Source organism: Chroicocephalus ridibundus, chromosome Z (assembly GCF_963924245.1).
Source record: "Chroicocephalus ridibundus chromosome Z, bChrRid1.1, whole genome shotgun sequence".
NCBI lineage: Eukaryota > Metazoa > Chordata > Aves > Charadriiformes > Laridae > Chroicocephalus > Chroicocephalus ridibundus.
In genome coordinates this window covers 75318394-75330758 of record NC_086316.1, presented here as the reverse complement: position 1 = coordinate 75330758, position 12365 = coordinate 75318394, and the positions used below count along the sequence as shown (strand labels likewise).

Sequence of the window (12365 nt, the reverse complement as noted above, 5' to 3'; positions counted from 1 at the left end):
TCCTCACCAAGGAGAACATACGGGCTGCTGCTCAGCATCCAGGCTGCACCAGGCACCAGTATCCCAGAGAGCCAGAGAGGCAGTGGCTGCTGGAGGCTGCGCTGGGGCAGCCGCAGCTGAGATTGAGCAGCTCCCAAAGGGCACAGGGTGGGGATTTCCCAAGAGGGCCGGGGCCAACTGTACCTCACAACAGGGGAAGTGAGCACCAAGACCAACAGAGCAGGTCACAGACCAACACAGAGGTCCAGCTAGACCTAGTTGAGACCACGCTACCTGTAGGATGGGGAGGAGGGAAAGCAGGAACACAAAACATTATGCTGGGAGCATGTAGCTTCTCAGATGTGCTTCCTCAGGGCTGCCAGGGGCAGGAGAAGCTGAGCCCAAGCTCCTCCACAGGGACAGGGCTTTCACATCCAAAACAGGGAGGAACCATGACAAGGTGGGAGCTTTTGTGGGGCAGGCAGCCCCTGCAAACCAGAACAATTTATTGGTTGTTGGGACACAGCAGCACAGCTACGAGGGCAGCACGGTTGGACCAAACTCAAGCAGAGGCCGGGGTCTACGTGGATATGGGGATACAGAGTGCGGAAAGAGGGACTGGGACCCAGCGAGCTGCTTCGGTCTCAGAGGACACCTGCAGGCACCAGGATGAGGATGAGAGAACTTTGCCAGAACACTGGAGGACTGCCAGAACACATCCTTGCTGTCACAAGCGCGTCATCTCAGGCCTTGGGCTGCTCCTGATCTGTGACAGAAGATGCTTCATGAGGGAGGAAATTTGAGAGGGAGCAATAACCCAGCACAAGCTATATGAGGTCCTGCTTCCAGCCTGGGAAAACCAAGCCTGGAGAAGTGGCCATCAGCACTGAGACGGGGACGTCAACCCCATCTTCTCCTCTCCCACACTGCTCTGAGAGTCTCCTGAGGACTCCAAGACAGCCAGGGTCTGAGGAAACGTCTCCCCAGCCTGGACACCTTTACCTGTGGACACCAACAGCACCCAGGGCAGAGGCTGCTGCATGGCCTCGGCAGCATGGGGAGCTCACACCACCACAGCTGCCACTCTCCACCCTCTCCCTGCCATGTATGGGAACAGGCAGGGCACTCCGTGTCCTACCTGCATTTTCTCCTGTCAGAAGAGTGTCCTTGACCACACAGTAATTATCCAGATTCTCATAGGGCTGGAGCTCTGGTGGGATGACAGAAACAGCCTGAGAGCCCCGCGGTGATGGGAGAAGGAGCAGGACAGATGCAGGCAGGTGGCAGCCCTGGAGGCTGCAGGACATGCTGGGACACACACCAGCAGGACAGTGGGGCTCAGCAGAGGCACTGACTCCCCCAGGGATGGGCAAGCACAAGGGGCAGCTCCCAGCCCTCGCTGGAGACCCCAGCCAGAGCTGCTGGAAGAGCCAGCTGGAGGACGTTCTCAACTGGGGATAATAAATGCAGGACATGCAGCTCTGGCAGGTCAGGCAGAGACAGCTGGACTGCCTGCAGCCACCACCGGATGGCAAGAGGACATGCAGATGTTCTTCCCGATGGCCAGGCTCTCCCAGCACAGACCTGCGCCTCTCACAGCTCTTACGCCAGCACTACAGCTGTCTCTGTGGTGGCAGCCATACCTGTGTAATGGTCCTCCTCGGCTTTGCTGGGCAAGGCCTTCCTTCTCCTGGGAAGGCAAAGGGCAGTCCTGAGTCAGGGGAGAGGACGAGGTGGCCCAGGGCTCTGCAGAACTCAGAGGCAGAGGCATGGAGAGCTCTGCACATCCTCCCTCTGCGCCTCTCACGAGCATCCCAGAGGGACAGCACTGGTGGCGGCAACAGCAACAAGGGATGGCGTCTCTGAGCATACATGGTCCCTGACCCAGCCCCAAGGTAGATGGTCATGAGCCCCAGCCGGCAGCCCTACAACTGAGACACAGTGAGACAGCCAGCTGTGTCCTTGGCACCCAGAGAAGGATGGGAGCAGCAAGGAGAATGCCCTTTCAATCCCCAGACACCCCAAAGCACAGCATGGCCTGAGGCTGAGCAGCGACCCCAAGACTACCACCTACTCACCTGGACAGCACAAACCACAGGATCCCTGCAGACAGGGCGACCAGCACCAACACCACCACCACCACCGGCACCACCATCCCTGGCCACAAGCCCAGATGCTGCCCTGCAACTAACACACAGCCAGGAGTGGGTGCCAGTCTGGACCACGTGCCAGCCATTGCCCCAAGCTTGGTGTTGGGGGCGTGCACATCTGTAGACACATGTGTCCAGGCTCTGCTGTGCTGGATGCTCCAGGGACAGGCAGCGAGGCACGGTCTTCCCTTGCCCTCACGTCTGCTGGGCAAGGAAGAGGGACGGAGGCTCTGGACCACAGGGAATTGCCCCGTCTCACATACACAACCAGAGGGTCAGAACACCTACTCAACCAGGCTGTGCACAGCAAGAGGAGACACAGACCCAGACTCAGCAGCTCTCGTGCTGACCTTGAGCCCCTCATGCACCCGAATGCAGGCATGGGTATCATCATCTTCTTTAGTGGAAGAGTAGAGGGGCCAGCTCTGCTCTCACAGTCATAACCAGGGGCCGAAGCGATGCAGGTGCTCTGGGGTCCAGGTGATGGACCCCCTGGAAGCAGGATTCGCCCAGCCCCACAGCCCCCACCGTGGAGTCAGGCTCTCAAGGCTGCCCACGCTCCCTGCCCCTCTCTTGGTGGGTACAGGGTAGGTGCACACACAGCTCTGGAACCCGCTCCAGACTCAGTGCTCGCCACCTCAACCAGACCCAGGGCAAAACAACCATTACCTGAGACGTAGGTCTGAAATTCCAGGAGTGACGCAGACCCAGCACCAGCCACCGTGAGGCCCTGCACTGTCACTGTGTATTTGCTGCCAGGTGCCTGACGAGGTGGCGTGTACTGAGTGACAGACTGGTTCACCATCACCTGCTTGAATTCAAGGAAGCTGCCATCCTGCGCTCTCCTCGCCGTGATGTTCAGCTAGAGGAAGGACAGGGAGCTGGTGGGGAGCAGCACCCTCCTCCCGCTCCTGCACAGGGCAGCTCTGCAGAGTGGGGCTGCTACTGCTGGCTGGGGATAGCAGGGGACCTGACCCCACCAGGAACACCAGCAGCGTAGAGCTGGTGTGCCCTGGCCAAGGAGGGATCACACCTCTCCCCAGGCTGCCTGCACAGAGCTCCAGGCACGGAGGTGCCTGGCAACGTGAGGGGGACCGTGGGGAGTCCCTGGTCCTCCGGTACCTGGTATCCGATGATCTTCCCTTTGCATGAAGGCAGTGGCTCCCATGAGAGGGACCCTGTGTTGGGATCCAGCCACAGTTTCTTCGGTTTGTCCGGCACTGGAAGCACAGGAGGATGGGGTCATGCATCGAGCCAGAAAGGAGGGTCTGTGCCCACAACAAGGTGCAGGCAGCTCCTGGCCCAGGGGACATGCTGCAAAGGGACGGCCCAAGTAGGGTTTGTCCCCCACAAAGGCTGCATGTTCCACAGCAACAGCAGCAATGCTGAGATGGGGAGGTGAATAGTGAGGAGGGGATGTGCTGTGCTCCAGACCCTTGCACAACCCCTTCCCCAGAGCCCCACAGGCTCTGAGTAGTCCCAATGCCAGGAACATCACTGCAGGGAGCAGATGCTTTGTTGGATGAAGGGCGCCTTTACCTGTCATGTGGGCAAACACATACCTGTTTCCTTTGTTGTGAAGAGCTGTGTGTACAGGACTGTGCTGGGGGCCAGGGAGATGGTGACACTGTAGACAGTGTAGGGCTGCAGAGGGGGACAGGTGAGTGTTCCCTCCTGGCCGTGGAGCATCTCCTCTCCCTTCACCTCCTCAGACTCACAGGGAGGGGACGAAGGCACGGCCAAACGGCACGTGGCCCGCATGTGCTGGCAGATTTCAGGAGCCCTGCAGGTCCAGTTCAGTTTGATGCTGATGCTGGAAATCTCCAAGGTCCCAGGGACAACCTGGAAGTCCTCTGTGAAGGAAACATTGCAAGAAGGTCAATCCCCTCTCTTCTCCTCCCAGCCTTGCGGCCAACCTCCACCATCCCCACCGTTCCCTCACCAGCCTGTCTGCATGAGGCTATCCTGCCTTCTCCCAGACAACACTCAGGCACCGCCTGCACCTTCTCTGGCCCTGAATCATTCCCAGGGGTACTTTGGGTGATGCAGTGACTCTGGGAGGGTAAGGGCAAGTAATTGAGGCCTCTCTGAAGCTGCGGCTAGTGACTGGTCTGGTGCTTGTCCCTTTTACACCAGCAGTGACTTAGCCAAAACACCCATCGGCCAGACCAGGACCCTGTCCTCCTTTTTCTGGACTCTCATGTTCTTCTCCAGGCAGACCCATCTGGCTGGGCTGGGCACACTGCCTGTGTGCAGCAGTGAGGACTTGAACCCCTCGGCGCTGTGCTGGCTGCCCCAGCTGACAACAGCGCAGACACAAACCTGGGATGCATCACCAGCATTTTTCTCTGGAGTGAATGTCCATGCCAGGGCCCGGCCACCCCGAGCACAGGGCACCAACTCTGTGAGACACGTGTGGCACCGCTCTCCCTGCCTGGGGGAACAGACTGTGAGCACTGGGGGGTGGCTGGTCCTCTCACTCACCCACACAGGTCAGGTTCCCCACCACAGGGTGCCAGCGGCCTGTGTGTTCCCTCACAATCCATCCGCTGCGAGGGATCAGGGAGTCTTGATCCGGGTACAGCTTCACGCAGGCAATTTCCATAGCAGAAGACCAGTACCCTTCAGTGCATCTCATCTTCACCACTTCATTTGGGTTGTACAACACCCGATCTGGGTCAAAGAGAAACTTGGGGTCCCACTGGGGCTTCTGGCATTTCCCTGCACCAACAAGATGGGAAGGCATTAGCAGAACGGAGGGTGGCCTCACCGGGCATGTCAGAGGATGGAGCAGGGGATGCCCTCCCTGGCACAGCAGGCTGAGGGATGGAGCTCCAGGACACCACACAGAGCAGCCCTGCCACACCATGTGCCCAGGAAGGGGATGAGGGCAAGAAGGGCCCTGTGCTGCTTCCCCCAGGCCTCCCAGGAAAGTCTTGGAGGAGCCAGAGCTCCAGAGGCTCGGGCCACAGTGCCAGTGCTCAAACCTTGCACTGGGATGGAGTGCTTAATATTTGGCCTGGGACCTCACAGACCCATTGGTCTTCCCTGGCAATATGTGACAACAAGGGCTGACAGAGGCTACAAGGCGACTGGGCAGGTCACCCTGAGAGCTTGGGCCACACATGGAGCTGCCCCATGGCCCCTGCTCAAGAATCCAGAGGAGGAGCATCCCCTTCCCCTCCCACCCGTGTCCCCATATTCCCCATGCTCGCAGCTGTCTGCAGGCAACCAGCCCTGAGCCCTCTCACTGTGGCCCAGCTTGAGTGCTCACAGGGCATGTGGTGAGTCCCATTCCTGACTTTCAGCATGTCGTCCCGGGCTTCAAAACCAGCACAAGCTGGCCCTGGCCTCCCTCATGGAGGACCACAACATCTTGAGGCTTTCTGAGAAGGCAACGCAGCCTGAGCCCAAAAGATGGCTGCTGCAGTGATGGCATGTAGCAGGGACCAGGAAGGGAGACCGGCACATGGGGACGAGGCCAGGCCTTTGCCCTGACTGCACGGGCTGAGAGCACACAGGGGACACGGACCTGTGATCCCCCGGACCCTGACATGAGGCTCTCGGCCACCTTTACCACACATGACTGTCTGACCTCCAGCACGGTGGCCCACCTCCCCTCGGCACGTGCCCTTGCCAGAAGCCCTCACAGAGCCCCAGGTCAGCCATGTACCTACACCAGAAACCTCCCAATCCTTTGTGAACCACAGGCTGGAGCCCTGCATCCTCGCAGCTCTGTCTTGGCCTGGCATGGACAGCTCTGGCCACTGCCCCCACCCCAATCCCAAAGCCCCTTCCTACCGGGACCCTCAGGGACTGAGGCTGGCACCAGACACATCCCCACAGAGGGTCCCCCGCAGCCCCGGGGCAAGCACAGGGCAGGCTCAGGGGTTGACTTGACACAGCCCTCAGCAGTGCCCACCATCTCCCTGGGCCGGCAGAGAGCCCAAAACCCGCTGTGCACACACAGCCTGCCTTCCCCTGCTCGGGAAGGGCAGAGCTGGGCAGCCAGGAGACCTCCTGATACTTTCCTTACCAAGGCACTCCACGTTGGACTGAATGCGGATCCAGGCACCGCTGCTGTCCCTTCCACGCCAGGCTTCCCTGTATACTGATTTCCCATGACTGATGGACTGGACTTCGCCTGAACATTTGATATGAGTGAAGGATGGCTGGAAATCCTTAGGGCAGCTCAGCATCACTTCTTCATTCTTCTTGTAATTCTCCTGGTCTGGTGTCAGCCGGAGTCTTGGATCCCACTGGGGTCTTTGGCACGTTTCTGGCAGAGGTGACAGTAGGTGTTAATTGGGGTGGGAGGTAACAAGGTAGGGCAGGGGTAGGTGGTGGCATATGAGCAATTGTTTGGTTTGTGGTAGAGCAGGGCAGCCACGAGAACTCCTGATGTCTTCCTTACCAACGCACTCCACGCCAGACTGAATGTGGATCCAGTCACCCCTGCTCCCCTTTCCCAGCCACGGGTCTTTGTATAACGGATTCCATTTGTTGGTGGCCTGGTCTTGCCCCACACATTTTACGAGGGTGAAGGATGGCTGGAAATCCTTAGGGCAGCTCAGCACCACTTCTTCGTTATTCTTGTAATTCTCCTGGTCTGGTGCCAACTGGAGTCTGGGGTCCCACTTGGGCCTTTGGCACGTTTCTGGCAGAGGTGAAAGTGAGTGTTACCACAGCCGGCAGCAGGGAGTTTCCTACATTGTCTCTCCCTACTCACCACCCCTGAGCACTGGGCTACCTCCACACAGCCATCCCCACACTCAGCACGGCTCTGTGCCTGGCCGGGGCAGCCCACATCCCCATCACCTGAGGGAGGGCACTGCTCTTCCCCCAGGGGCATCTCCCACAGCCTCCAGCCCCAAATGCCAAGGGCTGACCCAGCCCCATGCACTTAGGGCTCCCTTCACTCCCCTCCACACCAGCTCCTGGGGCTACAGAAGATGTCCCCAGGGTCCCTCACCTGCACCAGCAGGCAGGGGCACACATAGACCTGTGCAGTCCGAGGTGGCAGCTGGAGGTGCTGCAAGGACCATGGCACCTTCGTGGGCACCTCATTCCTGGCCCCAGATCCTACTCCAGGTCCTGGCGCCCATCAGCAGGGCCCCATGTTTGGCCTGCTCAGGAACCGCTGCAAGAGCTGATGGCTTGCCCACCTGGGCAACATCACAAACAGCTGTCAAGGGTGAAGGTAGAGAGGGGACATGGGAGAGCTGCTGCTGCCTCACTTACCAACACACTCTACGGCTGTCTCAATGTATATCCAAGCACCTGTGCTGTTCCTGCCCCACCAGGCCTCTCCATAGACTGGTTCTCCAGAACTCATTCCCGTAAATTTCCTTGAACATTTGACCTTGGGGACGGATGGCTGAAGATCTCCAGGGCAGGTCAGCATCAGTTCTTCATTCTCTTCATAACTGCTTTTATTTGGTACAAACTGGAGTCTTTTATCCCACTGGGGTTTTGTGCACTTTCCTGTCAGGACAAAAGTGTGAGAGTCCTTCTCAGGGACCGGGGATGCCCATGCATTGGAAGACAGATTGAAGAGCTCTTTGCCAGATCTTCATTGCACCCATAAATTCTCTGCTCTGTGGGAAAGTGGAGCCTGTGTCTCACTGGGATGCTGGCAGAGGGGAGGCAGACATCAGCACACTGGGAAGGGGGCAACTGTGTGTCTGCAACTCAAAGGACATCACCCCAGAAGGCAGTGGCATGCTGGAGTTGAAGCTTACTTGTCTGTTTAGAGCCTTCCTATCCAACAGGCAACAGGAGAGGGACTGATTGGAGACTCTGAGTCAAGACTAGGAAAGAGAGTGACACTGTGGTGCAAGTGTGCGCACTTTCCCAGGTGAGAAAATGGACAACGTCTTTTTTAAACTACTCAGGGTCCAGCTTGGCTAAACAGGGAGCTGAGTTGCAGCACAAGAAGCAGTATATAGGAGGTGGAAGGTGAGGCTGCAAAGGAGCAAGAAAAGCACTGCCTCTGCCTGCAGAGTTGGTGCTAGGAAAGCCCCACCTCAGCTGGAGCTGACCCTTGTAAGGGATGTCGGGGAACTCTGTGGTCACCAGGCAGCACTGATGATGGCTCTTAGAAGGGGAGCACTTCCCCATCCCAGACTTTGCCAGGGTATTTGTGAGTCCCAAAACTGCTGAAAAGATGAGGTTTTCTATCCTGACACAACAGAGATACAAGGAGAGACTGAGCGAATATGGCTTATTTAGCTTGCAGAGAAGTAGGCTTGGCACTGCTCTCCCTCCTTGTGACTCTGAGCACTCACCCTGACACACACAAGAGTCCATCTGCTCCCACCCTGTGGCCAGGCACTGTTCAGGAGGACAGGCCTTATAATCATCCCTGTCTCCAGGACTCCCAAGCCTCCCCTGTGTCCCACCACCCATGGGATGCTTGAGACCCCATTCTCTTGGCCCCACTCGTGCCCAGGTGAGCAGAGCAGCAGTGATAGCCTCCCCAGCCAGAGCTCACCCAAACCCCAGAGAAGCTTCCTGAGGAAAAAAGCAGCACAAAGTGACAAAGCCTCAAGGTGAACACCTCCACCTCCTCCTGCTCCTTCCAGTTCACAGCTGCAGCTCTCCATCTGGAGGCAGGAGACACTGGCCAAGAAGTTTTCCTGCCTTTGAACCTCTCCCCAGGATTACAGACCCCCAGCAGCTGCCTGCAATAAGGTGCTGAGACAAAAGATGCCCCAGCACTGCCAGGACATGGGGGAAAGCTGAGGCATCCAGGTCCCCCGTTTCTGGACTGTCGCCCCCATCTGCTGCCACCTCAGGACCCAAGGGGTCAGGGGCTGCACGTACCTGTGCAGGTGGCAGTCCCATTCCACAAGGTCTGGGTCCCACTGGAAATGCATATGATGTAGGGAACTAATGGCACGTAATCCCCAGCACAGCTTAGCTGCACCAAATCAGTCGGGGCACAGCTGCTCTGGTTCAAGGTAAACAGGGAGAGCCCTGACTGTCACCAGGCTCCGGCATCATCCTTGGGGATGAGGAGGCCCCGTCCAGGGGGCTGCTGGTCTCACTCACTTCAGAGGGCTGGCAGAGATGAGCACCTGTCAGGATGAGGCCCCACACCCCAGGTGCATTAACCCTCCTTGCGCCTTCAGGTGCAGCACAGAAGGGTTATCTGCAGGCTCTCCTGCCCACTGTCGTGCTGCAGAGGGATCCCAGCCAGCGGGATCCAGCAGCTCGGTGGATGCCGCTCTCTCCTGCTCTCTCTTCCACAAAGACAGAGGCTGTGGGAGTGCATCAGACCCAGTGGGCATCTGCTGCCATTCCACACACTCACAACGTGGCCCCTCGAGGCATCTTCCAGCACCAACAGCCTGCCCTCAGACCCCCACAGCTACGTTGACAGCACAGGACACAAAGCTCACATCCCACGCTGCACACACAGCCTTTTCTCTGCACTTCACCCAAAGCGAGCCTGCCTTCTCCTGCTCTGGTAGACGCGTCACCCAGACTTCCTCACCCACTGCAAACCAAGTCTGTGAGAAGGCATAGTGGTAGCAGGTGGCCTCCACTAAATTAGCATGAAACACCCCTCTTCAGCCACACGCATCTCCACAACTGACCGCTTCCTGCCAGACGGCACTCATGGGGCTGCAAGCCTTTACACTGGAACAGGGGCAGTGCCACACTTCCCTTATCTGCTAGCAGGTTTTCATGCCATCATCTCATCCCTGCACCCTGGACCTCCACCACAAAGGACAGCGGCCGCCAGCCCCATCCTTTGCGATCGCGTGTGTTCTCCACATAGGAAACTTCTTCGCCTGCACATGCGTCCCTTCCAGCACCCTCACATCACACACTTCACTGCAACAGCGAAAAGCCTTGACAAACCTGGAAGCCTTGACTCAGTTCGAGCCCAAATAGACATCCACAACACGCACCTTCCCTCCTCCCATGATTAACCTCCCTAAAGCAGTCCACATGTCCTCATGTTCCTGCCCCAGCGTGACGTCCAGGATCCTTCTCACCCCACCAGAGGTTGGGTGACCTGCCCAGCACCAAGAGTTTGACCAGGGACACCAGCTATCGGGGAGGAAAACCCTCAGCAGCGGGAAAACGAAACATGCTTCAAAAAGCAGATTTCCACCTGTGGGGAGGAACAGGTTTTTCCTGTTGGTTCTTGTCAGGAAATAGGTCCCAAATGCTGGATGTCCGTGAGGTGCTCTACAATCTGAAAGGCTAGGCAGAAACACCCTTAGACAGAAGGACGATGGGGGATGCAGCAAGAGCACAGCCTGCCTCGGTCAGGAGGCTGATGATGACCTGCAATGCAAGAGGAGACAGGGACAGGCAGGTTGCTCTCCTAAGGGGGTGGAAATCAACAAGAAGAGCCACGGGCACTGTCAGCAAATAACATGAGCCTTTGCTGTCTAGTTCTGGTCTACAAAATACATGTGGGTCATTCAGATGTTGGTGGCTATCACTGAACTGCAAGGATACAGGAGAAAAGAGCAAGTGAAAAAAGGACACGTCTATGGCAGACATGATTCCTCAATGACACTTGAAGAGAAATGATTCTATGATTCTATGATTCTATGATTCTATGACTGCAGTAAAACCATTGCAGGGGGCTCTGCTAGGTTCCAGAGCTTTCCTCGTGGTTCAGGTGAAGGCAAAGGCAAGCTCTGCCCTTGTCTGCAGCTCTGCTGTGCTACCCATAATTCAAATACCAATGTCCTCCTTTGGTGCTGCAGATACCAGTGACACAGCAGAGGATAACAGCCAGAACTTCAGTTTGGTGTCCCACACATCTTCTACGGACGCAGATCCAAGAAATCTCCCCCAGCCGCTCAGAGACAGTGCCTCTACCGAGCCCATCACAGCCTCCCCCAGCTGGGACGCCTCAGGCCAAGGAGGGCAGAGCTGTGACTGTTGACAGGCCTTCTCAGGGATCAGCTGTAGGGAACAGGAGAAAGGGCCAGGAGCTGCCGCTGGGATCACAGGAACAGGCACCATCCTGCCCTGGACAGCTGAGGGTACTGCTGGAAGGGGAGCATCCCTCCAGCCACTAGTGACGGGTAACATGACTCATGACCCCTCCAATGTCTTGGTACGCCACTTCTGCTCCCATTTCCCTCCAGAGGGAATGACTCACACCTCAGGACCCCCACACCTTGCTGCAAAGAGCAACTGCTCCTGCTGTGCCCCATGGGGGCCTCAACAGGTACTGGTAACCCTTGCACACAGCACACGGTCTCCACGGGAAAGACCACCGTCTCCATAGGAAGAGCCCAGCAGAGACCCAAGAGGTGCCCCTAAGCCCTCCTGGCAGGCAGAAGCAACAGAACAACACTGCTGAAGAACAATCCCACTGAACTACAGCTCACTGACCATGGGGACTATGGGAGAGAGCAGCATCCCAGCTAACACAGGGATTCATCTCACAGCTCCCCGTGCCTTTGCTGAGCATCTCCACCACCTTCCCCTGTGAACGGGATGCTGCTCTGATTGCCCCGGCAAGGCCACGTACCCCGGCTTCGTCTTTCGTCTGTGCAACAAGAACAGGCCACCTCCTGCTCCCAGGGACACTGCCCACTCCTCAAAGGGACATTGCAGCTCCCATGACCACAGGGGCTTTCCCAGCGCACCAAGGCTTCACCCCACCACAACCCAATGGATGCCCAGGTGTCTCAGGACCAGCTTCAGCCCTCCCCAGCACAGACGCTGTGGGCTGAAGGGGGTAAAGCTGCGTAGCAAACGTGCGGGGAGAGCAGCAGCAAAATGTTGCCTGTAAGAGAGAGGCACAACCCACCCTTACCTGCTTCCTTGGCTTCCCCCTGGTTCCTGGGGCCAGGGTCCTTCTGTATCCCTGCACGCAGCCGAGGGGCAAGGACCAGCAGAAAGGCCAGAGCCAGCCCTCGCAGGGCCATGCTGCCACAAAGTCCCCGGGCAGGACTCAGTCTGAGCTACTTGGGAGAGGCATCCGTGTAACCCAGCGCAGGAGAGGTGCAGACACAGAAATGAAACAGCCACGTAGGGAAATCACATGTGGTGCAAAGAAAGCTTCCTCTTTGGAAAGAGAGTGTCCTGCTGGCCACAGGGCTTCTTCTCGCCCATCTGCCCGCAAGCAGTGACAGGTCCAGCCTTGATGCGGTCTCCTGGGTGCCTCGGTCCAGCCTTTTGGCTGGCTACCTCAGGCCCCTGTAGCCCTGCTCCCACAAACACCTCCAAAACCTTCTCAGCTCTGCCTCACTCCTC

The 12365-nt window shown here is 57.7% G+C and overlaps 1 protein-coding gene across 1 annotated transcript; it reads right to left on the bottom strand.

Annotated features, from left to right (window-relative positions):
• Positions 1-859: 859 nt before the first annotated feature.
• On the bottom strand, positions 860-12037 carry LOC134509082 (uncharacterized). Its single transcript, XM_063321551.1, has 9 exons — positions 11926-12037; positions 6166-6408; positions 3692-3982; positions 3252-3349; positions 2799-2991; positions 2058-2160; positions 1623-1669; positions 1118-1189; positions 860-981 (listed from the first exon to the last, which is right to left on the bottom strand). Exons 1-9 carry the CDS (start codon positions 12035-12037, stop codon positions 860-862), a joined length of 1281 nt encoding a protein of 426 aa, XP_063177621.1.
• Positions 12038-12365: the final 328 nt, after the last annotated feature.

Bases quoted from the DNA above. Each gene is read 5' to 3' on its own strand.
- LOC134509082 (XM_063321551.1), bottom strand. From the start codon at position 12,037: ATGGCCCTGCGAGGGCTGGCTCTGGCCTTTCTGCTGGTCCTTGCCCCT. The intron at 3,350-3,691 runs GTATGTGTTTGC...CTGTGCTTCCAG, and splicing joins CTTCACAACAAAGGAAACAG to TGCCGGACAAACCGAAGAAA. The intron at 2,161-2,798 runs GTAATGGTTGTT...TGTTAGTTGCAG, and splicing joins ATTTCAGACCTACGTCTCAG to GGCAGCATCTGGGCTTGTGG.